The sequence below is a fragment of the Falco naumanni genome, chromosome 25 (genome assembly GCF_017639655.2).
Source record: "Falco naumanni isolate bFalNau1 chromosome 25, bFalNau1.pat, whole genome shotgun sequence".
In the NCBI taxonomy this organism is placed as follows: Eukaryota; Metazoa; Chordata; class Aves; order Falconiformes; family Falconidae; genus Falco; species Falco naumanni.
In genome coordinates, this window is record NC_054078.1 from 257,387 (window position 1) to 281,675 (window position 24,289).

At 58.1% G+C, this 24,289-nt stretch overlaps 1 protein-coding gene and 1 long non-coding RNA gene across 10 annotated transcripts; one reads left to right on the top strand and one right to left on the bottom strand.

The window, feature by feature from the left end:
• Positions 1-66: 66 nt before the first annotated feature.
• Positions 67-23,746, top strand: PAK4 (p21 (RAC1) activated kinase 4). 9 transcript variants are annotated; one of them, XM_040578227.1, is made up of 11 exons: positions 12,598-12,777; positions 14,247-16,115; positions 16,233-17,978; positions 18,497-18,720; positions 20,323-21,012; positions 21,439-21,882; positions 21,980-22,113; positions 22,208-22,334; positions 22,425-22,550; positions 22,651-22,785; positions 22,878-23,746. In XM_040578227.1, the coding sequence occupies exons 4-11, from the start codon at positions 18,517-18,519 to the stop codon at positions 23,031-23,033; spliced, it is 2,016 nt and encodes a 671-aa protein (XP_040434161.1). In that variant the 5' UTR covers positions 12,598-12,777; positions 14,247-16,115; positions 16,233-17,978; positions 18,497-18,516; the 3' UTR covers positions 23,034-23,746. The 9 variants fall into 9 exon arrangements, with proteins under 9 accessions (XP_040434157.1, XP_040434156.1, XP_040434155.1 ...); XM_040578229.1 differs by having other exon boundaries at positions 14,600-16,115; XM_040578223.1 differs by lacking the exons at positions 12,598-12,777; positions 14,247-16,115; positions 16,233-17,978 and adding exons at positions 67-240; positions 1,019-1,083.
• LOC121080321 lies at positions 10,522-11,960 on the bottom strand. The gene is made up of 3 exons (XR_005825322.1): positions 11,880-11,960; positions 10,777-10,988; positions 10,522-10,645 (listed from the first exon to the last, which is right to left on the bottom strand). It is a non-coding gene; the product is annotated as an uncharacterized LOC121080321 (long non-coding RNA).
• Positions 23,747-24,289: the final 543 nt, after the last annotated feature.

The window sequence follows — 24,289 nt, forward strand, 5'->3', positions numbered from 1 at the left end:
CAGTGTGATTGGTCAAGCTCCTCTTTTAACTTGCCCTGGACGCCTTCTATAGGTAGGCGGCGGGGCAAGCGCCGTGCGAGGCCACGCCCCCAGGGGCGTAGCCTGTTGCCGTGGGAACGCGGGCAGGGCGAGTGCCCGGATGCGGCTCGATCGCAACATGGCGGCGGCCGAGTGAGCTGGAGGAGGGGGAGTGGCAGCACCGGGCCTGTCGTGAGGGGGTGAGCGGGGGCCGAGGGGAAGGTGGGTGCTTCAGGGGGGTGTGGAGGAGCCGGAGGGGGAAGGGGAGGCTGGAGGGGGCGCGGGGGGGACCAGGGGAAAGGGGCTTTGAGTCCCTGAGGTGAGGCCTGGGAGGGAATGGAGGTGCCTGGGAGGGGGTGAGGGGAAAGGGGGGAGGCTGAGGGAGAAAAGAGACGGGGAGGGCTGAAGTGGGGGGGATGAGGGCTGTGGGGAGGGAGGGTGCTGATGAGATGACGGTTTGGGGGGTCCTTGAGGGAAAGGAGGGCTCTGTGGGCCGGGTGGTATGAGGGACTGGGGGTCCCGGGGGAAGGGGGCGGTGGGAGTCCCTGCGGGGGGCGAGGCTGGGGGAGCCCTGGGCTAAAGGCTGTGGGGTATGGGGGTGTTGGTGGGCTGGGGGAGCGTGGAGCTGGGGTTTGGGGGGGCCGCTGAGGAGCGGGGCCGGTGAGTGGAGGGACAGTGGGGTCCCAGAGGAAGGGGTGAAACTGGGGAGGGGGCTGTTGGGCCTGCCTGGACCCTCGAGGAGAGCAGCGGGAGGCCCAGCGGCAGCGAGCACAGGCAGGGCAGGGAGGGCGTGGAGCAGAGCCCTGGAATTCCGGGCGAGGCGGGAGCAGCAGTGGGTGAGGAGGCTGAGGGTCAAGTTGGGATAGGGCTCAGCCTTCCTCCCCAACCCTCCCTGGCCTAAAAATAGTCAAAATTGTGGGTTACGGGGGATGGCGGCCAGGGCACCGGGCTGTCTTGTCAGGGAACCTGACAGAAATCTCTTGTTCTGGTTCTGGTGCAGCGTCTTTCACCGGAGGATCCCGGCATGCTTGGCTGAGTTGAAAAAGAGTTTTCCCTCCCTCACAGGTAGGAAATGGAGACAAAACCCATTCGCCTGGAGAAGTCCTTCCTTCGCAGGACTCTTCAGAAGCCCTTATTCCACACGCGTGTCTCGCAATCCGGTATCGGAGAAGGGTCTTTCCATGCCACAGCGTGGCCGATGCCCTTCCCCACACGCAGGGGGGGGGGGAGGATCAGGCGAAGCGTGGTCGCTGTCACCGTTAGGTTCTCACAGAAAAGCCGTCATGGCTCTCCAGGGTGCGGAGATTAGGTTGGCCCTATTGACGCGCTGAGCTGGTTGCGGAACGGAAGGGAAAATGTGCAGGAATTGAGGGTTTTCTGGTGTCTTTTATCTGGGTTCTGGGTTCTGTGGGGTTTTGTACACCCGTTGGTGTTCACAGGGCGCTTCTCTCCCCAGTAGCAAGGCAAGTTAACAGTTGGTTGAGCCACAGAGTCCTGGGGTAGATTTTTTTTTTTTCCAGCGTCTCGCTGTTTTGGGCTGGGTGCTGTCAGGCAGGAGCTGCCATAACTCCCCTGTTTTGTGCTAAACCCCTCAGAAATGGGGTTTTGCTCCAATTATGGCATGTTGGGAGGGTAGAAACTGTGGTTCGAACTCCTCTGTGGTGCTGCCATTGCCGTAAAACTTGGGGCAGTGGTGCCACAGCGGCTGAAACTCTGCCTGGGCCGGGGGAGAATTGCCAGGCAGGCAGCACATGCCCAGCACAGGTTTTTGGGCCGAGAAGTTTTGAATTTGTGTAATTCCTTTTCCTCGCGGCCACATCTCCGCTTAGCCGAAGTAAGCGCCGCACACGTCGTTTTCCACGTGTTCCTGTCACCGGTGATGCTCCTTTTTGTCGAAGGGAGACACGAAAAGTTTCAGGATTAGTTTTTAGTTGCGTTTTCCCGGGAATTTACTGAGTTGTGCAATAATTAAGCAGGTGGGCCGCAGGGCTGCGGAGGGGCTCTGACAACGCCCTGCGCAGTAGGCTTGTAAATAACTGCAAATTGGATTTATTGAGAATACCCAGCTGCGGAGCGCAGCGGCAGGGGAGACACAGGCAGCCTGAGGAGAGCGGTGGAAACAAAACCGAAGCGTTAAAAAAAAAACCCACCAACCAACAACAAAAAGGTTTTTAAATAAAGCCCCAGTATTTGAACGGTGGCCAAAGAACGAGCTGCTGGCTGCCAGTACAAACATTAACTAATCCTGGCAGCCTTTTAAGGCGAGTTGCTTTAGTTTTGGTTAAGAAATAACGCTGTTAGACATAGGGGTTGTCCACGGCGCAGGTTGAGGGAGGTTTTCCCAGGAATGGCAGTTAAATGCCACGTTGGAGTAGGGCTGCAAGAGGTGGCACTTGGTGAGGGTGAAAGGCGAGGCTGCAGGGATCCATGGCTGGTGCATAGAGCTGCCTTCCTGCCACTGAAACCACCCTCAGAAAGCTCCTGGCTCTGCTGAGGGGTCATCGCCCTGAGATTCCCAAACAAAGGTAATTAATTGGAATGTATTTGGGCGTGGAAATAGCAGCAGAAGCTTCCCGGGAAGGTGCCTGCAACGTAACGATGGCTCAAGTTACCTTTCACCTCCAGTGAGTGGAAACTTCTCCGCTCCCCCTCCCGTGTTGCTCCCAGGTGCTTTCCAGATACTGATTGTCTTTTATTTGCGTTTGGGGAGGTGGCATTTATTTTACCAGCACCTATCAAATCTCTCAGAAGGAAGCTGTCGCTATAAAAAAAAAAAAAACACCTTAAAAATTTGCTCCGAACCGCTCAACGCGCTTTGTTGCCGCGTTGGGTGACTCGTCGGTTGACTCTGCGAGCCGTGGGTTTGCGCCTCCAGCTTCATGTAGGAGCTGGAGATTTCATTGCTGTCATCTCGCTAATTGCTGTCCGCCTCATCAGGGGGTGAGAGCGGAGCGAAGCAGCGGAGCCCCAAACGTGGACGCCGCGCGCTCGGGAGCTGTCGGAGGGGCGAGGAGGGGAAGGTGGTGCCGGAGGAGATCGGAGCTGGAAGGGATGCGGCAGCCCCGGAGCGTGTCTGTGGAGCATGCCTGCCAACGCGCTCTTTGCCTCACAGGCTCAGATCCTCCGCGTTCCGCTTTTCCCATGAATAATTTAGGAATTTGTGGGTGTTTGGCAGAGGGGGCGGGCGTGTAATTTTACATCGTGGCTTGCGTAGAGCCTTTGTGGCCGATTTAGAAGAAGAAACCGAACGTCAGCGGGGTGTTTTCCTACCGCCGTGGGGGTCCGACAGGCCGCCGTGCGCGGAATAGAGCAGCTTTTATCTCCCCGACTCTGGAGGGATTTCCTGACCCTGCTGCCAGGTTCGATGTCCTTTCCCCAACCGAAACAAGCGTCCAGAAAGCGCGGAGTGGGGCCGACGTGCCTGTGGGTCGCGGCTCTGCAGCGAGCTTTGTCTCCCTGGTGAGATCGGTCACTTCGGAGCCGCGTCCTCGGCGCTCGGAGGGGATGCGTTCCCTCCCAAAGTCCCGCCTGGCTCGGGGAGAAATCCCAGGGGTGTTCTTGTGGTTTCCCTGCAGCCTAATTACAGCTGCGGTGGTTTTAGTTAATAAAACGCGATTTCTCCTGAGCTTAGAGGAGGAAGGGAGGAATATTTTCCGTCTGCCTCGCACGTTGAGGTAGGCGCAGTCGTTATTGAAGGCGGCTTTGCACAGCACAGGCGCAGCTCACCTTTCCTGCAGGATTCGCTGGGGTTTGTAGCTTTCGATTAATTGGCAGTTGGATAATTTTTATTAACTCTTCAGCCCTTGGTGCGCTCTTCCTCTGCGGCTTTAAACCGAACCCTCCAAAGGTCCTTCTCACCGAATAAATGGTGCGGGGCGCAAGTTTCTCGTGCAGTTTTCCGAGCACTCGCGTTGCGGGCAGAGGGTGTTTTAAGTAACGATTATTTTCCTTAATAAAGTCGGATGTAATGGAAGTGTAATTCGGTTGAACCGTGCTCGCTGTGCTCTTCCTTCCCCCGTGTCGCGCACTTACACGGTGCGAATAAGCTATAATTTCTCTAAATGATGTAAGGGGCTAATTAAAGGTTTTACTCAACTAATCAGCTTGTGCTTTAATTAGCACCAAATGGTAATCGCTCGCTGAAATATAAATTGACTTCTTGGCTGCTCGTTCCCGCTCTGGCAGGGCTGTCAGGGAAGGGGTTCAGGGTTGTTCTGCCTCCCATCGAGGGAGCGCAGCTTCGTTAACCCCGGCACCACTGTGGATGCTAACGAGTTGTGTCTGATGACATAAACTCATGGTTTCACCTTCCTACATGCTCTGTCTGGGCAGGTGGCATCAAATTGGATCGTTAAAAATCTCTTGACCCAACGAAGCGGGGAGCATTGGCCGGCGCGGTACCTGCTCAGAGGTTTTATTTTTTCCGTGGCAACCGGAGCGGGAGCTGAGTGTCGATTGCTCTTGAAATACATCTTGAAATCTCCTCCTGACACCGATGTTTCATCGCCCTGCTGTGTCAGAGCCTCCCAGCTCGTTAAGAGGGCGTGTAATTAATGGGCCGGGGGGGGGGGGGGGGGGGGGGGGAGCTGGAGATGGCCGTGTCAGTCCCGGTTCACATTCCTCGCGTGCCTCGCTCCCCTGACCCCGTAGCTTCTGGCTTGTGTGGCAACAAAAAAAGCTGAGCCCAGCCAGAAACTCGCACTCCGTGGAGCACGTTTGGGTCCTGTGGCATCGGAGAATTGTGCCCAAAGGTGTCGGCTGGTGTTCGCCTGCACTGGGCACGGAGGAATGCGAGGGGTCTGAAGCATCTCCACCTCGTTAGCGCTGAAGGGGAGGCCCTGGGGTTTGCAACTGTGTCTCTTATTTCCTGGTTTTTTTTTTAATTCCCTGCAACAAATACTTCATGATTAAAATGTTCTTGCCTCGCTAACTGCCTCCGAGGTGATGATGCCAACTCTTGTGAGCAGGCTCCTGCTGCGGCGGGAGGTGGATTTAACAAGCGCTCGGGTACGGCTCCTCCTGCGCCCCTGGCCCGTCGCGCCTTTCGGAGCTCCCTAACGGTCTTTCACTAATGAAGAGCGGCGTGGTCACGTGGCAACCCCACCTTTGGTGTCCTGCTGGTACTCTAAGAGGCCAGATCACTGTCTTAACCCCACCGAGGAGTCCCCTGCCCCGGCTTTTCCATCACCTTCCCCACCGGGAATATCCGCGGTGTTGGATCGGTGGAGGAAGAGCACAGGCGAAGGCTGGGGGAGCCTGGGGCCGGCCGCAGAGCATCCCTGTGTCGCCTCCTGCTCTCTGCACCTGATGTGACGAGTTCCCTCGCGGTCGGGCGAGGGGGATGCAGCCTTTTTTTAGGAGCTCAGTGTATTTTGGCTGGTGGTCCCCGCCCAGCACGGGAGAGCTGTGACTCTGGCAGAGCTGTTGGGGGTTGTGCGGGGACCCCTCTGCCCTTGGAGCAGAGAGGGAGCGCAAAGAGGAGGCTGCCCGCCCCACATCTTTCTTGCTGGGGAAGGATCTTTCAGCCCAAATTGTGTTTAGAAGTAAAATCCACTGCCAGGTTGCATTAAAATCATCATTACAAGTAATTTCTCTCCAAGGCTGCTGGGACAGCGAGGCTGGTTGTGCGTAAATGGGAAGGGACTTTGGCTTGATCGGTGCTTTTTTATCATGTGAAGCTTTCCATCCCCGTGGAGATCTGCTCCCAGGTCGGGGGACATCCCCGTGGAGCTCTTCCCAGTGCGGATTCCTGACCTTTTGCTGCCGCTGGGGTTATCTGGTGTCGATAAATAATAATAAGACTGAAAAAAAACCAACCAACCCCCAGTCTTAGCAATCCCCCTCTGGCGCGGCCTCAAACCCGCCACGCACCAGCCCCTCAGCAGGAGTTGGGGGTGTGGGGGATCCCCCCCCTGCATTTCAGGGTGCCGGTGTCACTGTGGGATACACGGCTGCTCCTGGTTTCCGTGGAGGAGCCACCGAGCAGGCGGTGGTCTCATCATGAGCCTGAGGTTGAGCCTCTACTGACTTTTCTCATTCATTTTATTTTTTTAATCTGTTGCTGAAAAGCCGGAGCATCTGAATTAAATAAATGGGGGAACCTTGGGGGGGGTGGGGTGGGTTGTCTACCTCCCCGGTGGCTCAACGCTTCGTTCAGCGGTTGGAATAAAGATATTGGCTGCAGGTAGAGCTCCTCTCCTCACCCTTGACCAAAGGGATCTTCTCCGTGCGGAGGAACCTGTTTGTCATGGCTGGGATAGGTGGGAGGAGATGTCAGGTATAAACTGGGAGAGTCGCTTCTCTTTTAAATCCCTTCAGAATTTCCTCTTGAAATCACATCCCAGGGTTTGAGCGGGGCCAGTGGTTGTTGCTGATCCCCTGTCCCCAGCGGCCCATCTTTCTGAGAGTTTTCCACACCAGTTGTTAAAACTCTACTTCTGGTTCCAGAGCAGATCTCCCCAAACCAGCGTGCCATTTGGGTTTTTTTGACATCCTTGCAACAAAAAGTGCTCATGCTCTGTGTTTCCAGTTCCGTAGGAGGATGAATTTTCCTTAGTTTTGGATCTCTCAACCTGAGTTTTGCTCCAGGATTGCACGATGCTGCTCTGAGAGCTGCACGTTCACCGGGAATGTGGCCGTGCGCGGCTTCCTGGGGCCGAGCTGCTGGGGCTCTTCGCTAATTAAAACCGACGGACGTACCCGAGCGTGGATTTCAATCTTGGCTCCAGGCCCTTGTCACCGCTCTTGGCTGGCGCAGGTGGAGGTCCGCGGGGGTTTAGGGGTGGGATGGCACCTTGTAGCTCTTCGTAGATGGAACTCGGGCATTTCCAGTTCTCCCACCCCTCTGGCGCGTCCATCTGGAGACGCTTTGGGTCCACACACGAACGTTATGTCCAAATTCAAACCCCCAGCGGCTGAAAGCTGCTCGGATCGCTCCCCCGGGCCTCCACTGCTCTCCGGGGGCTCATCTCCTCTCAGAAACAAGCTCCGCGCGTCCCTCCTGGCTGACTCCTTATTTAATTTCTGCATTAATTATCCACCGCTGCCCTGGGGCGCGATCCTCTTGCCCTTCCCGCAGCAGTCAGGCATCGGCACCTTGTCGCTTCTACCCTGCATCAAAGGATTATGGGCAAAGCAAAGAGCCAGAGGATCGATTTTTGGATCTGGAGCTGATTTCAGGGAGCAATTTCCCGAAGCACCCTGAGATCTCACCATCACCGCAGCAGCACGTGCAGCTAATTTCACTTTAAAGGGAGAAATTGGATCCGTGGTGCTTCTGCCTGGGTCTCTGGAAACCAAGATAAGGGTAATTGGAGCTCATGCTTCGAGGCACAAATTGTGTCTGTGGAGAAGGACCCAACCAGCTGTTTCTGGCCCCTTTCTTCCCCTACAAAATATTCCAATAGTTTGGGGAAAATCCCATCGCTTTTGTTGTTGTTTCTTCCTCTCACGCTGTTTTTTTGGAGCGCGGCAGCGCGGCTGACGTGAATCCTTTCCCGAAGCTTTGCCGCCGCCGGCTGCTGTTCTCTAGCACCTCTTCTCTGAGGACTTCTGAGCTTCTTGTCAACGTCTTCCGCTCGGACAAGCTGGTATTATCCTGCCCTACTGAAGAGGAAACCAAAGCTCCCGGAGGTGACACTCTCCCCATCACAGGAAAAAAGCTGGGAACAGTCTCCCAGGAACCTGCCTTTGGCGTTAAGGACTCGAGCTGTAGCGGAGTGGGAAGAAAAAAGGCAAAAATTATTTTATTTGTTGTTTTTTTCCCTCTGAGCCTCAGCTTTATGCCACAAAGAAAATGCCTCGCTAGGCTGGTTTTCATGCCTGCTGGTTTTGGACCCGGCGTTGCTTTGCTGCTGCTCCGTGGAGCATCAAATGCCGATGGAAACAGGGAGGCTTCATGTTTGTGCGGCTCTGAAACAATATTTGGATTTTTCTGGCTTAACCCTCGCTCCGCTTATAGCTGGCCTTTGCCAGAACGATTCCTCTTAACGGCTGTTGGCGGCGGAATCCTGCAGTATTAAGGCAATGGTAGTGCTATAAAATAAATCAGATTTAACCAGGTGTCAAATAACCTGTGGAAAGCTCCCCTCTGTCTTCTAGCAGGGAGTTCCCCGATTTGGGATGGCGAGGTGTTTACAGAGAGCCGTGCCCACGCAGGCGAGCGATCACTGCCAGTGGCGGGGCAGTGTCAGGTGGTCGCTCGCCGGCTCTGCTGAATCCAAACCGATTTATTCCTTCCAAACAACCCCAACGAAACGAGCTCCTGTGATTGTTTCCCTCCCCGGTGGGCGACGGGGTGAAGGTTTAACCTCCTCTCTGCCCGGTCTTGCAGGTGGCTTCGGAGGGAGCTGGGCAGGCGCTCGCCTTCCCTCCCAGCAAGCCCCGGCTTGTCGAGGTCCGCAGGCTCCTGCACCTGAAACTTCTGCACAAGCATTTTCCGGGAGCAGGGATGTCTCATCGTGGGATGCCGCTGAACTCCGCGCGCCGGGGGTCACGTAGCCACGGCCTCGCTGCCTGCCACGTCTTTGCTTTTCCACCCGTGTTACCCCATAGGGTCAGAGCCATCTGGGATGGCACTGGGGTGTCCCCGCACCACGGCTCGCTGCCCCCCAGCTCCGTTTTGGCAGCAAATGGCTCGTCCTGGCAGTGGGTTGAGCACTGGGAGCTGCTCCGTGCCGAGCTGAAGTCCCGTTGCAGAGACCGAGCGCCAGCGGCCGAGCGGAGCTTTGATGTACTGGTTCTCTCTGCCACCGCATCCTACAGGCTGGAAGTTTTTTTGGGGGGACAAGAAGATTAAAGAAAATTAATCCCTTTTCATCAAGCTTTTGAGGCCGTGCTTGGGGAGGCTCATTGCCTCTGAAACCTTACGGGGGGGTAACTAAGTACTTCAGATGCTTTGAATTCCAGGATTCCTCTTCCACTCCAGGGGATAGAAAGCAGGTTTTCAGCAGCATTTAATCCCTCCCCAGGTATCACCGTGCTCTCCAGCCCTGTTTTCGGCCCTCATCCTCTTCCAGCGGCCTGGCGCAGGGCTGGATGGCCGACACTTCTCCTCTTTGAAGGGTGCCGCTCCCAGCGCAGGCCAGTTCCCTCCTGGCTTGTGCAAAGCCAGCCAGGCCAGTTCAACCCGCCCTCCCTGGCAGGTTAAACAAACCCCAGCAAAAGCCTGAACGCTCCCGTCGGCTCCACCAAGCAGACATCGACACCCTCAGCTTGGAGGAGGACGCTTCATCCTTCCAGACTTTCCATCCTGGGAGCATGTGAGCACCCAGGAAAATCCCGGGTTTCCAGCAGAGCTGCGGGCAGCGCTTCTGGTACAAGGTGATTTATCAGCAGGTAGGAAATCCTCGCGGCGCAAATATCGAGCCATCCGTCGGGGGTTTTGAAGAGAAATGGGAGAGCAAAGGCTGGAGCGATATCGGTATGAAGCCACCTGGGAAGCTGATCGCTAAATAAAAGGCAAGAGTGGGGCTGAGGCGGTACCGCACAAGCCGTGAGGATGGAGTTTGATATAAAATATCAGGTTTTATATTGTTGAGGCTAAAAAAAAAAAAAAAGTTGATGCACTGCTTTTTTTGCTAATATTTTAAAACTGGCATGCGAGCGAAGCCTGCTTCAATCTGCTAGGGTCAAGGTGCAAGCAGAGTTAATTTTGGAGATAGTTTTTTTCCGAGGTGATGCCACAATGTGCTGACGCGGTGGGAAGGGACTACCGAGCTGCGGGGTCCGGAAACATCAGGATCATCTGCAAGGCAAGGATGAGGAAGCTGTGTGCTCTCGCGAGTTTTGTTCAAGTTCTGAAAGGTTTGGGGTTTAGAACGTCAGCTTTGATGTGCTTTTATCTTTCTACGAATTAATTAGCGCGTTGCACAAGGCTCGAAAATTGCTGCTGGGGGCTGTTGGCGTGCTCGGCAGCTGAAGGGAGCAGCTGGTGAATTTTTGTAGTCGCAGCGGCTTTTTGAAGATGTGCTTGTTCCTCCTGACACAGGAGAAATAATTTTCCAGAGGGAGAAACGCGTCTTGCCTCTCACGCCGACAGAGACAGCGCGGCTCCGGTTCTCCTTCCCAAAACAAGGAATCAGGCAACGCTCAAACGTAACCTCAAGCTCTTGGGGAGCTTGGGATGAATTCGGTGCTTTTCACCGAGCTGGGTACCGGTTTAAATTGCTCCGGCCACGACTGTTTTTTAAGGTTTGAAGCGAAGCACCTCCTCTCTCCAACCCCCACGCGTTCCCAAAAGCCTCCAGCGCCAACGGATCCAGGCTCACGAATCCCCCCAGCACGAGCATCAGTACATGGTTCAAGACCCCACCCCCACCCCGGCACGATGCCGGGTCGGGACCCTCGGTCGTGGTGATGCTAGGAACGCCACGCTGAAAGACGCTCCTCCAAACACTCTGGGGTCTTCTCCAGCCAAGCAGCGCGAAGTTGGAAATTGAAGAGGAAAAAAAAAATGATAATAAAGAACAAGTGGCAGTAGAGATTAGATTTCATCTGACGATCTTTTTTTTTTTTTTTACTTTCCCCCCCAGAACGCCGTATCCTTCTGATGTGATTCTAGGAAAGCTTCCAAGCGCCAATTAGCAGCCTGATGGTGGTGCAGAAGATATTTTGATCCATGAATATTCTGAAAGAGAATAAATGCAAGGAAAATTAGTGCAAATAGGAAGTGAGCAATCTTGTTGTAAACCACGATAAGGTGGTTTTTTTTTTAACCCCCTCCCTACTTGTTAAAGGTATTTGAATAAAAATAAAGACTTTCTCAGCTGCGAGACGTCAGGTGGAGTTGGCAGATGCGCGGCTGTGGTGGCTCGGTTCTTACCACCCACCGGTGCCTGTTGCTCTCCACTCCTTCACCCTCACTGCCTGCTTTGGTGCCTTCCTGGCAAACGCCGATGGGATGGACGCCGGGCAGACCTCCCAAGTTCATCGGCGAGATTCCATCGGGCCGATTCGGGGGTGTTTCCTTTCTGCAAACACCGAAGGGGAAAAAAGCGAGGAGCGAAAGAAGCACGCTGACATCAAAGCCAAGCTTTTCCATGCCAGAGAGGGCTCAGACGCTGCTTCTCCTCACGGCGAGTGGAATGGGACCCACCAATTAGTGCTGCCTTCGTTTAGGAAACGACATTGCTCTCATTCAGCCAGAAAACTGAGGAAGAGGCTTTAGGCAGCAGAAGTGGGGTCCTTGCCCTTAGGCGAGCAGCTCCTCTTGCCGAGCGTCCGGGTTGCGCCTAGCATCCCCTGGCCGGGCTTTGGGGGTCACAGATGTTAATAAGAGGTCTTAAAACCGGCAAAAAAAAACCCAGGTTGGGGGTCACGGATCTTAATAAGGGTCTTAAAACCAACAAACCCCCCAGGTTGGTGGTCTTAGCCGTGAGGGCTTGGGTGCTGGCAGTCCCCACCGAAGGGCACGCTTCACCACCTGCTCTCTACCCGCACCCCGGGGCATGGCTGCGCTTTTTCGGGTGCTTGAGAAGGCTTTGGAAGCGCCGAGGGGATAAGGGGGGGGGGGGCACGTTGGGAGCGTGGCTGCTGCCCTCAACGGGGAAATACCGGGGGGAAATACCGGGGCGAGCCGGGCTGGGAGTGCTGGTTCTTCCTGCTGGGATCGCCAACAGGTTTTCTGCGCTCTCTGCCCTTTCCCTCTCCTTCCTTCCCAGTCTCTTGATCCCCAGGCTCCCGGAGGGGCACTTGACTGGCTGCTTTGTTTCAAATGTTGCTGCCTCATTGGTTCCCGGCTCAAATCTCCTCTATTCCTTCTTGCTTCTCCCAAGCTTCGTCTTTAACCCCTCCGAGCCTCGCAGCGGCCGTCTCCTCTCCCGGTTCTTCCTGCCTCCGCACTCTCCCGACGGATTACCGACCTGGCAGCGTGGGCGAGAGTTCAACGCTCCCAGGCCTGGAAAATGGTAACAGCGCCTGGGAAATCACGGGGGGCGTAGCGCCGGCGTTCGTTACCGCAGTGGGTGCGCGGCAACGGTCAGAAGCTGTTATTTCGGTTGCTGACTTCGCTGCTGCGGGAAACAAGCAGGATGGATCCCCTCGGCCAGCAGCTTTGCCTCCCTAGACAGACTTTGGGGTACGCCGGGGTCGATCCATCCATCCCTCCCTGGCATCCCATCTCCCCGAGGGATGAAGGAAAGTCCGGGCATGGCGGTGCGTGCCCAGAGCGCCAGCAGCAGGAGCGTCTGCTTGCAAAACCGGTTCCGGAGGGCAGTAAGAGCAGGTTGGGAAGTATGTGATGCTGGGAAAGTGGCACGGTGGTAGGGAGGGAGAGAGAAAATCGGTGCGGAGAGCTGCGTGCCACCACCACCACCGCGGCGGCTGCGTCCTCCAGAGGCAACAATCGCGTCCCCACCGCAGCGCTGAGAGCAGCTGTTGGGGGTCCGGGAACCAGCTATGGCTCCTGGAGCACAGACCCCGGCCGGTGTTGGGGGGGGTTGATGGTCGGATCGCCCGATCCGTAGATCTCCCCACATCCCGGTGAGGACGGGGACACCGTGGGCCCCGTCCCGCGTTCGTCCGCCCATCGCCGGTCGGTGCTGGGGGAGGCGCTTGGGAGTTCGCAGCGTCAGGAGTCGGGAGCGCTGGAGCTGCCGGCCTCCCGTGTGAGCTACGAGCCCCCCAGCCCCCTTTGACCCCCCGGCAGGGGGGGACCACCCGTGTACGCTTGCTTTTCGTGGGGCCCCTGTCCCTGAGCCCCTCTCGGAGCGATCTCTCTCCCTCCTCCCCCTCTGGCTTGCAGGAAGCAGGATGGTGAAGGTGAGTAATGCAGTCTGGCTGCTTGCTTTTTTTTGTTGATTTTTATTTTAAGTAAGTTTCAACCAGGGTGTCTTGGGAAGGGGGGGGGGCACCGAGCGGGGGGGGGCTTTCGGAGGTGGTTTATTCCCTTTCCAAGCCCGAGTGGGATGGGGCGGCTGTCGGAAACGCCCGGAGCAACAGGGGATCGCTCCATCTTGCCAGCTGAAGCAGGTCTGTTGTTCGTTAGCAGTGCTGTGAGGTGAGGCCGGTGTTTCGGGGGAGGGAAACAGAGTTATTTCTGGTGAGGAGGAGGGGAAGGGCTCTCGTTTTCCCTGCAGGGGGGCAGGGGGAGCCCATTTGCATGGGAAGGAAAAGAGGAAAACTGGAAATGCAGCAAGCAGGGGAGAGCGGAACCCCGCAGCCGTGCCGCCGCAGGATTTGGACTTTAAAAAAAACCTGGCTTTCCCTTTGGCGTGGGCATCCTGCAACGGCGTGGGTGCTGGCTACCGCTTCCCAGCCGGTGGCAAGCAAAAGGTTGTTCTTTCCTGGAAGCAAGGGGGGAGTCGAGAACGTCACCCGGAGCCGGCTGTCACACTGGGACCAAGGCTTTGGGGGCTTGTGAGACGCCCTAAAATCCCTCTTGTCCAAGCCTGAGGAGGGGAGCTCGTGCCAGAGTCATCGTGAATCGGTCCAGTGGGTGCCAATGCTGGTGCTCTCGGGGGTCCCACAGCCCTCAGAGCCGACGGTGGCAGCAACCAGGACTCCAGACCCCGCCTGGATGTATTTTTATATCTTTTTTTTTTTTTTTTTTTTTTTTTCTCCTCAAGCACCATGTAATTCAACCAAGCTCAGAGCTTCCTTGGCTAAAATTGTCTCTCGCAAACTTTGCCTGTGTGGAGCAGAAAGTCACTTGGCAGGACCTGGGGCGGGCAGAGCGACTCCAGCCCCCCCAGATGTTGATTTTGCTGCACCCGACGCGTTCAAAGGGAGCTGAGACCACGTACAGCTGCGCCGGAGATTTATCCTTAGGCACGGGGACAAACCGGGATGCTGCTTCTGGATCCCGCCGGGGATCTGTTCAATCCATTTGCCGTTGGATGGCAGGGTGCTTTCCAGCTGACGAGCGTTCAGATCGATCCGTTTGGGGTTTAAGGCAAAGGAACAAATTGCCTGCGTGCGCTTTTTGTCGTGTTTTGGTTTTTTACCCACCCCCCACCCCCTTTATTTTTCGTTCCAAAGCTGCTAGCAAACTCCCCAGCAGCCCTGCCCTCGGTTTTTGGGGCTGATGGAGAATATTCTGCCCTGTTTTGTTTACTCAGGGCTGCTAGAAGCTTAGTTAATGGCTGACGAATTAAACAAAGCGGAGATAAAGGGAATCTGACCTGGGCTGGGACAGGGCTGAGGAATGTGTGTGGCTCTGGTGGAGTCTCTAGCCAAGGGGGGTGTGGGGGGGATGTTAACCCGCTTTTAACCCTTTCCTCCTCCTGCAGGCAGCCCCAGCCCACCAGCGAGAGCTCCTCCCGCCTCGGCTATGCCCCCTGCCCCTTTGCGCTCCCCCTTTGCCCCGCTGCCAACCCCAAAAGGAATTTTTTTTTTTGGTGAAACCGGGGTAGATTTGGATTAGCTTGGCTGGCGGTGTCCTGAGGCGCTCGGATGCTCCGACCTCGGGCGCACGGGTTGACGTAGATCCTCCAGGTGTATTTTTTGCTCTGCTTCCCTGCAGCAAAACGCAAAGCCAGCAGTTTTGAAACACCCCAAAATGGAGCCGTTATCTCCCAAAACCGGGAGACGACTCTTTGCCATCCCAAAACATGACTTCTGCCTGCGTGGCGATTCTCCGCAGAGCCTCTTGCGTGCGAGGAAGGATCCCGAGCGAAGGAAAGTGGCGTTTGGGAGTGACCGGTGCAGGTGAAAGCAGGGGCCAGCCTTGGCTTTTCCTTTCGGGCACGATCCTGCCACGCAGCTGGTGTAAAACTCCTGTTCCTCCCCAAAACGGCGGCGGTCTGCCTGTGCTAGAAGCTCCGGGAAGCCGGCACGACACTCGCCGTGGTGGTGAAAAGATGAACTGAACGCAAGCACCCACCCCTGGGGTGACATTTTAAACCATCTGGGTCTACGAGGTGAAGTTTTCCTGGCTCGGGAACCCCATAAACACGCTGGCTGCACGTTCACGCCTTCGTTTACCCCTAATTAACGTCTCTGCCCGTGCGCGGTGCGGTTCAGGATTGGACCCAGCCCAAGCCCGGCTCAGCTGTGCTGCAAACAGCCGGCGAGCAAGCGGCTGTGTCACACCCCCAGGGCGAGCAGGTAAAACAAGGATTTGCAAATATCCAGGATTCCCCTCGGGTTTTTGATGGGAGACCAGGCATCCAGGCAGAGAAAAACTTCCCTAATGGATTTAATCAGGAAATCTCAATGATTGGGAAAACTGGAGAGGAGGGAGCGCCTTTGCCCGACACCTTGGAGTGGCGGGATGCCGGAGCGCTGGAGTTGGGATTTCCTGCGCGGAGAAAGGGATTGTCTCGGCAGCTGTTGAGTTTTGCACCGGGCAGCCTGTCGGAAGCAGATTCTGGCGATTAAAATGGAAGGAAACGGCCACAATCGCCACCCAAAGGCAGCGAAAGTGGGGAAAAACGGAGCCGCCCCACGGCAGCCCCAGCTCGGCTGCTCCCCCCGCGCCCGCCGCGGGATTTCGGTGTTGTCCTCGCACGTCCCAGCGTTGTCCCTTTCGGTGGGGATGGGGGGGTGTCGCCCACCTCCCGGAGGATTCAGCCTCACGACTTCAACCTCCTTATAAATTAAGTCTCGCTTCTGGCCCGCGGGCACCAGCCGCTGTGAAACCACCCAGTGGGGTCAAGCAGGAATTAAAAGTCCCGCTGGAATCACATCCTGCCCCCAAATCCTCCCAGCGAGCTCCTTTGGGGGCAGCGCAGGATGGCATCCCTCCCTCCAAACCCGGAGAAACGAGGGAGTTCACTAAACCGACCCAAAAGAGTGACCTGAACTGCCAGGCTTCCTCACGTTTGTTTTACCCGGCTGCCTCCACGTCCCCGATCCCGTGTGGGAGGGGTGTGCTTCCTCCCAGCCGCCTGATTTTACTAACAAACAAATAAAAACTGGTTTTTCCTCCGCCGACAGGCTTTGGCGAGGCGGTCGGGCTGGAGCTGGACATGGTGAGAGGCTTGTGCCACCGCGGCTTGGTGCGCTCGTCCTCGCGGTGCTGTTCCCCCGGCGTTCTGCCTCCCTGGAAAGATTTTTTTTTTTTTTTTTTTTTTTTGGTGCTTTTTTGGATGTTTTCAAGGCTGAGCGGCTTCAGGAGCGAAAGCGCTGACCTGCTGGTGGTTTCGGGTGACGTTAAGGTGGGTTAATTCGCAGCTTCGTCCCTTTCTCTCCCTGGAGTTTGTGCGCGGGGTGAGGAACATCGGGGGGGGGGGGGGGTCCCGCGAAAAACATCGTTTGACCCCTGTTAATTGCAGCACCTCGCGGTTCGCCAAACGATGGCAGATTCCCAACAGCGACCGTGAACCCAGCTCTGTCATCCGAATCCGGAACGAGCCGGTAGTTACGGAGATCAGTTGGCTTTTGGCAACCGCTGGCGGACTATACTTGGCAGCTCTCGGCACTGCTGCAGGTGCTGGCGTTGCCGATGGTAGCCGGAACGCCGAGGTGGAAATACCCGGCGTTACCGGTCTTTCCAGGCTGCGGCGAGGGCGTTCCGGCAGGGTGACGCTTGCCTCCCTCGCTCCTCCATCGCCAGCCGCTGCGCCGGGGCCCCCCCACGTGGACGGGGGCTGAACCCAGCGGACGCTCGGGGTGTGTTTAATGGGGGAAAATACCCGAGTTTAAGGTTGTGAAGCTGCTTTAAGAGCATTTTGAGCCGCGAATCTTTTCCCTCGGCTCACGCCGGTGTTTAATAGGGTCCGATAGTTTCTCTCCACCACGGTCAGATATTGGCCGAGCCACGACGCACGAGGGCAAGGCCACACTCGCTTTCACCCTGGATGTGGTGATACCCGCCCAAAGCCTCGACTGATTTATTTTATTTTATTTTTTTCCTACCCCAACCCAGAAATTTTTTCCTTTCCCCTCCTGCTCCCAGGTTGGGAGGAGCCAAAACTTCCAGCATCTTCTCCGCTGCAGAAACTATTGAAACGATTCAAGAAAAAACAACCTGAAATTGTTGATTTCAGGGAGGTTTGCCAACGTTCCGGGCTCCCACTGGGCAGGATCAATCGTGTACCTCTGAGCTTGGTAGGATGCGGGCCTTTGGATGGTGTAAACAAGCCTCTATTGTGCCTGCCCGCCAGTGTTTACACGGAAAATCAGCTTGGGGGTCCACCCTGCACCAGGCTTCCTCCGCAGCCTCGGCTCTTCATCCTGGGAGACTCTGGATACGTTGGGGGGAGAGTCTCAAACACGCCGTAAATCGACAAAACTCATAAATAAGCGAAGGAAACTGACGGCATCGGGTGGGTTTGCCATTGCAGCCTGCGACGGGGAAACCGTATTCACTTGGCAGGCCAAACCTGGGGTTAAATCGAACGCCGAAAACGTGCCAGCCGTGCCGCAAAGTTTAATTTCAGCTGCCGTGACTTAGATTTTAGGCTCCCCGACCTGTATTTGAAGTGCCTGAGTAAACAGTCTGTCGTTCTCGCTTGGGCTGAGCATCTGTGTGCCCGGCTTTTTGCAGGTCAGGCCAGTTTTATTTATTTATTTTCCTTTGCCTGTTTCTTCGGCTTGTAACTTAAAACACTGCCTTAAAACCGGGCTTAAATGTGGTTTCAAATGACACCCTTTAGGTGAAAAGGCTTCGGGAACGGTGTTAGTCACCAAAATGACCTTTCCCCGGGTGTCACTGGACCGCCTGGACTTGCTTTTGCTACCCAGCTGCTTTCCTCATCGTGCCTTGTGGTTTTTTAAAGAAAAATCCAGCTTTTAATTGTAGGAGTTGGTCGGATTTGGGGTTTTTGGGGGGGGGAGTAGTTTTTAAATGTAGGAGCTTTACATCAAAGGGAGGAGGGACGCGGCCAAATATCTGCGAGCCCAGAGGTCCCGAAACGTCCATTCTGAATGAAAAACAACCCGTGAGCCAATTGGCTCTGGGGAGGAAGAGAAGCAAAGCAGAAAGAAGTGGGATTATCCCGGAGGGAAAAAGACCTCCGCGTTACGGCGTCAGGAAGACACCCAGAGAAGCGGAGGGACATCTGTGACCACCCCGGTGGGTGCGTGAGCTGCCAAAACCCTGCCGATGGCGTTGTCACCTGTCCGGGACGGGCGAAAGCCTGGCGGCTGCGGTGGAACAAAGCAGAATCCAGCCCCTAAATCCCAGGGAAAACCACTCGGGAGAAAGCTGGAAATAAAACCACGGAGGGAATCTCCTGGAAGACTCCCTCAGTTGCCCTGCTTTGCGCTCACATTAAAAAAACAAAGGCAGGAGGGACCTGGAAATGCATCTTCGGGAAAAACGGGGAGGGGGTCGCAGGTCCCAAATGCAGCTGCCGCGTCAGGTGGGCTGTAAAATCCCGCCTGGATGTGGAGCAGCCTGGCGAAGTGCGGGGCTTGCGGTGGCTCGAGGTGTTTCCTTTTTGGCCTGTGTGTGGCAAGTAATTATTTTTCCAGCGAGCCAGGTGGGTTCCTAAAGGAAGGGGCTGTTCATTTTACAGCGTGCTGAGGCCCCCTGTGCTCTATCCTCCTCCAGGTTTTATTTTGATCCCTTTTTCTTTGTCCCCCCCCCCCACAGGTCTTGTAGCCGGCCTCACCATGTTCAGCAAGAAAAAGAAACGCATCGAGATCTCCGCTCCCTCCAATTTCGAGCACCGCGTCCACACGGGCTACGACCAGCAAGAGCAGAAATTCACGGGGCTGCCACGGCAATGGCAGGGGATCATCGAGGAGTCGGCCAAGCGCCCCAAGCCGCTGGTGGATCCCGTCTGCATCACCGCCATCCAGCACGGCTCGCAGAAGGTAGGCAGCTCTGCCCTCTCGGAGAGAGGTTTGGGGGGCCGGGAAGTCAAACCGGGGATAATTTGGGCTCCGGGCCCTCTCCCCAGGGTGCCACGGAGCAGGTAAGTTCGGTCTCAAAGCGGCGCAGGCGGCAGCGACATCCCCACGGCCGATCGCCTGCCCCTTGTCCCTTAAGTGCGGGGCTGCGTGGGACGGGGACCACCCAGCACGGGGTGGGAACCTCTCCCACATCCTCCCAGCAGCCGGAAAAACCCCACCCCGCAGGAAAACGCCGGCGAAATGGTGTCCGTTCCTTCCCATCTCATCCCTTCCCCGTGCCTGTGTTTCCCCAAGCTGCCGTTATGTCGTTTTTTTAAAGTCTGGCTTGTCTGCTCCCCTCGGCCGCAGCCGCCCTGTGCCACCCCCCAGCTCTCTGCCATTCCTCCACCATCACCCGAATTAAAAGCCCCGGCACCAGCCGCGGCGTGCCGGGCGCTGGCGTTCCTGCGCTGGCTCGGCTGGTTTATCCCGGACAATGGGGCGGCTCCAGCGGCCGTGAGGAACAAGCGAAACCGGCCGGGCAATTCCACCGACCCAAAAAGATACCGACAGCCGGTGGGGGCCCCTCGGCGCTTGCCGAGCCCCCGTGGCTCGTGGTCGGGAGCCGCCGTGTCCCGTGCAGCCGCGGGCTGGCCTCTCGAGGAAATAACCCGCTCCCCAGGGCAGGAGGAGGAGGAAGAGGAGGGGATATAAAGAGCGAAGGCCTCGCTCACCCTGTGCGGAGGTGCTCGCTGCAGAGGAAGGCATCCCTCCTCTTCGGAGGAAGTCAACAGGCCTCGGGGATGGGGACGGGGTCGCTCCCGCTGTCCCCTCGCCGCCTCCTGCGTGGCCGTGCCCCCCGAGGCTGGGATCCACGAGGCTGCGAATCCCGCTGGAGGATGGGGCACGTCCCCACGCAGCTGCCCGGCTCGGCTGTGCCACCCGGCTGGGACCTGCCTGCCCGGTGTCGGGCTTTGTTTGTCCCTGCTCCGCTTAGCCCCTTCACTCCGAGGCAGGATTGGCCCCAGCCAGGAGCAAAACTTGCTGTTTCTGCGCCAATAACAGCATTTGGGGGGGCAGGCAGAGGCCCCCCCCAGGCGCAGGGCAGGGGATGAGAGGCTGCCAGCAGCCCCCCAGACCCTTCCCCAGGAGCCCCCCAGGACTGGCCTTTTGGTGTGCGAGGTGCGAGGCCCCCCTGGTTGGAGAGGATCCTGCTCCCCGAGGCAGCACCCTGTTCTTCTGGCACCCAGGAGCCTCCCGGTGAGGCCCGGGGCTACCGGGGGAGGGGGAAAAGGCCCAGCCCCCTCCCCGCTCCAGCATCCTCCTCCATGGGGCTCAGCCACCTCCCAACACTCGACAGGACCGAGGTGGCAGCGGCAGCGGCCCCTGGAGACCCCCATTTCCTCCCCTCCCCATGTCCCCTCTGTGTGAGCCGTGTCCCTGTCACCACCAGGCATTTCATTTTCATTTTTTTTTTTTATTTTCTTCCCTTTTTTTTTTTTGTTTGTTTGTTTGTTTTGTTTTGTTCTGTTCTGTTTGTCCTTTGTGTTCCCGTCCGCCTCCCGTCCCACGTCCTGCTCAAAGACCATCGTGCGGGGCAGCAAAGCCGCCAAGGACGGCTCCCTGACCTGGCTGCTGGACGAGTTTGAGAACATGTCCGTGTCCCGTTCCAATTCTCTGCGCAGGGACAGCCCCCCCTTCCCGCCCCGCCGTGACCAGCTCTACCAGGAGAACGGCCTCTCCGAGGGCCCGGCCGCTGCCCGGCCGCACGAGGATGCCGGCAGGAGCAAGGAGAAGAGCCGCCACGGGGCCAGGAGCGAGCTAGAGCAGGGCAAGGAGAAACCGCGGGAGAGGGAGGAGCAGCGCGCCCACCACCACCACCACCACCAGCAGCCCCGCGGGCAGGAACCCGGCCCCAAACCCGCTCCCCCCGCCAGTGGCCGCCCGCCCCCTCCCGAGTACCCCAAACCCCCCGCCGAACGGGACGGCTGGCGGGATTCCCCCGCCGACAGGGACTACAGCGAGCCGGCCGACCGCGTGGTGCGGCGGGAGCGTCCCGAACCCTCCGACAAACGCCCTAAATCCACTTACACCGCCGAGACCAGCCCGCAATCCCCCCGGGACAAACGCCCCCTCTCCGGGCCAAATATCCGGACTCCCAACATTCCCGTTTCCGAAGGGGTGATGAAGACGGCTCAGCAGACGGGACGGCCTTTTAATACCTACCCGCGGGCTGAGACCGACCCCGGCAGGGGCGCGGGTTCGCAGGTAAAGGTGTGTGCGTCCCCCTCCGCTCCGACCAGATTCCACTTGGCAGCGACCTCCCTCCTTCCCCGCGGGAGCTTTTCCTCGCTCTGCCTCTCCACCTCCTAGAAAAGCAGCCTCTCTCCTCCGCTTCCTAAGCGCCGGCTAACGGGCTTTCCCGATGTAACGCCAGTAGGACCGGCGCACGCCGAAGACCCCCCTGCTTTCCTCCCCGGTGCTGCTGGCGGCATCGGCCCCATCCTTGTCTCCGAAGCGGCCGCCGGCTCCACCACGGGGGTCTCTTCTCTTCCCGCTTGATCTAGCGCAAAACTTTTCCTCCGGCAGCGCCCGGTCCTGCGGATTCGGCGCTTGGCTTTTTGGGGCCAGCGGCAAAAATCCCGGCTCCAGCCGCGGGTTTTTGGCGGCTGACGTCCCTCTCCTCCCATCTCCTTGCAGGCAGAGCACCGACCGGGACGACCGCAGGAGGTGGCATCCAACGGGCCGGTGAGCGGCAGCGCCAGCTCTTCCCGAGCCCACCCCCCCGGCCCACCGCGCTCCAAAAATCCCGAGCCGCCCCATCCCGGCCTCACCCCCCACGCCTCGGACCCCCACCTCTCTCGCCAACCACCCTCCGGCCCCCCGCCGGCCCCGGTGGGACCTCAACAACCCCGTTCGCCCCAACGTGAACCCCAACGCGTCTCCCACGAGCAATTCCGGGCGGCCCTGCAGATGGTGGTGGATCCCGGGGATCCCCGCACCTACCTGGATAACTTCATCAAGATCGGCGAGGGCTCCACCGGCATCGTCTGCATCGCCACCGTCAAGAGCACCGGCAAGCTGGTGGCCGTGAAGAAGATGGACCTGCGCAAGCAGCAGCGCCGCGAGCTGCTCTTCAACGAGGTGAGGTAGAGCGGGGACCCCTCGGCAACCGGATTTGGGGGGGGGAGGGGGGTCTCACAAGCCGTTTGGGGCGACCGGCTCACCAATTTCCCCCCAGGTGGTGATCATGCGGGATTACCAGCACGAGAACGTGGTGGAGATGTACAACAGCTACCTGGTGGGTGACGAGCTCTGGGTGGTGATGGAGTTCCTCGAAGGCGGCGCCCTCACCGACATCGTCACGCACACCAGGTACGTCCCGGCACCCCCCGCGTGCGGCCCCCTCCCCACCGCCCCGGCACGCTCGCTTCTCACCCCCCGTTGACCCCCCCCCCCCCCCCCGTAGGATGAACGAGGAGCAGATCGCCGCCGTTTGCTTGGCCGTCCTCAAGGCCCTCTCCGTCCTCCACGCCCAGGGCGTCATCCACCGTGACATCAAGAGCGATTCCATCCTCCTCACGCACGACGGCAGGGTAAGCGCCGCGGCAGCGACCCCGCGACGCCGCCATGACCCTTCTCCCCAACCGCCTTCCGCCGGTTTGGTTTTGATTTTTTTTTTTTAGGTGAAACTCTCCGATTTCGGGTTTTGCGCCCAAGTGAACAAGGAGGTGCCGCGACGCAAGTCGCTGGTGGGGACCCCCTACTGGATGGCGCCGGAGCTCATCTCCCGCCTGCCCTACGGCCCCGAGGTGAGCGCGGAGGGGGTGGTTTGGGGGGCTTTGGGGGGGGGGGGAGGGTGGTCTCAGCCCCCCGTAATCCCTGGATTTGCTGTGTCCCCTCCCCCCACAGGTGGATATCTGGTCCTTGGGCGTGATGGTCATCGAGATGGTCGACGGAGAGCCGCCTTATTTTAACGAGCCCCCGCTAAAGGCCATGAAAATGATCCGCGACAATCTCCCCCCCAAGCTTAAAAACGTACATAAGGTAAGGCTGGGGGGGGCGCAGGGGATGGGAATCCTCCTGGGGGGGGGGGGGGGGCTTCACTGACGACCACCCCCCTCCCTCCCTCCCCGCAGGTTTCCCCCTCCCTCAAAGGGTTCCTGGACCGCATGCTGGTGCGGGACCCGGTGCAGCGGGCCACCGCCAACGAACTCTTGAAGCACCCCTTCCTGGGCAAAGCGGGACCCCCCTCCTGCATCGTCCCCCTCATGCGCCAAAACCGCATGCGGTGAGACGCCGGCGCCCTCCTCGTCCTCACCGGCGCCTCTTTGCTGCGGTCGTGACCGTGCCACCACTGGCGGGGCGCTGGCGGGGTGGGGTGGGGGGGTAGAAATCCTCCCTCCCCCCCCCCCCCCCAAATACTCGTACTACTGAGCCGGGGAGCGGCCGGGGAGGGGGTCGGCTCGGTTTTAACCATTTCCCCGACACGGGGCTGCGCGGTGACACCGTCCCACCGCCCCACCCCCGGCAGAGATTTGGGGAGGGGGGAGGGGGCTTATCCCGGTGTCGCCCCGGCCCTGGGGAGCCGTTTGGGGCATCTCCCCCCCCCCTTTTTTTTTTTTTTTTTTCTTTTAAATCCCCTTTTTTTATCCCCATCCAGCCCCGGGGTCAGGCCACCACCTGCATCTCCTGGCCGGGGTGGGGGTGGGGTGGAACATGTGTCCCCAACACTACAGCCCCGCAGCCACACTACTGATATGGGGTCCTTACCACCCCCACCCCCCAATTTCTAAATAACGGTTGGGTTTGGTTTTTTTTTTCTTTCGGGGTTTTTTTGGGGGGTGTTTTTTTGCTTTTTTTTTTTTTTCCCCCCCTCTTTTTCCCGATTTGTTTTTTAAACAAAACTATTTATATTGTCGTTTTGTAATGCCACAGGATGGCGGGGGCCCTGGGGCCGGCACGGGGACCCCCCCCCCTCCGGAGATTACACGTGTCCTTTTGGAGACAGCTGTGTCCCATGTGGTTTTTTAAAGGGAGGGGGGGGGGCGAGGGGGGGCTCTGCATGCAGACACAGGTAGCATGTGCGCGCGTGACACGTCGACGTGCAGGCGAGGAACACGCGCACACCTACCCACATGCATGACCCCCCCACAGGGTCCTTACTCGGGGGGTGACGGGGTGATGGCTGTGGGGACCCCTCTCTCCCCACCCAAAGGTGCTGGGGGGCCGCTGCCTGCCACCCACCCCCACTTTTCCCCCCCTTTCCCCCCCAATAAAGCACCTGCGAGGCAGGAGCTGCTGCGGCCTCCAGGCTTTATTGGCTGCGCTCGGAGCTATACGAGGCGGGGGGGGGGGGGGGGGGGAGGGGCGGCAGGGGGTGGCACTGCCACGTCGACGTGTGTCAGCGCACGTCTGTCAGTGGGGTCGTGGTGGCTTGGCTTGGCTTGTATTGACTCATGTTGACTTGGCTTGGCTGAGGTTGGCTTGCACTGGCCCATGTTGACTCGCGTTGACTTGGCTTGGCCCACATTGACTCATGTTGACTCAC

Excerpts from the sequence above, each read along its gene's own strand:
- PAK4 (XM_040578221.1), top strand. The coding sequence starts at position 11,732 with ATGTTGCTGCCTCATTGGTTCCCGGCTCAAATCTCCTCTATTCCTTCT. Across the intron at positions 18,721-20,322 it reads TCCAGCACGGCTCGCAGAAG|ACCATCGTGCGGGGCAGCAA; the intron begins GTAGGCAGCTCT and ends TCCTGCTCAAAG. Across the intron at positions 22,335-22,424 it reads TCCTCACGCACGACGGCAGG|GTGAAACTCTCCGATTTCGG; the intron begins GTAAGCGCCGCG and ends TTTTTTTTTTAG.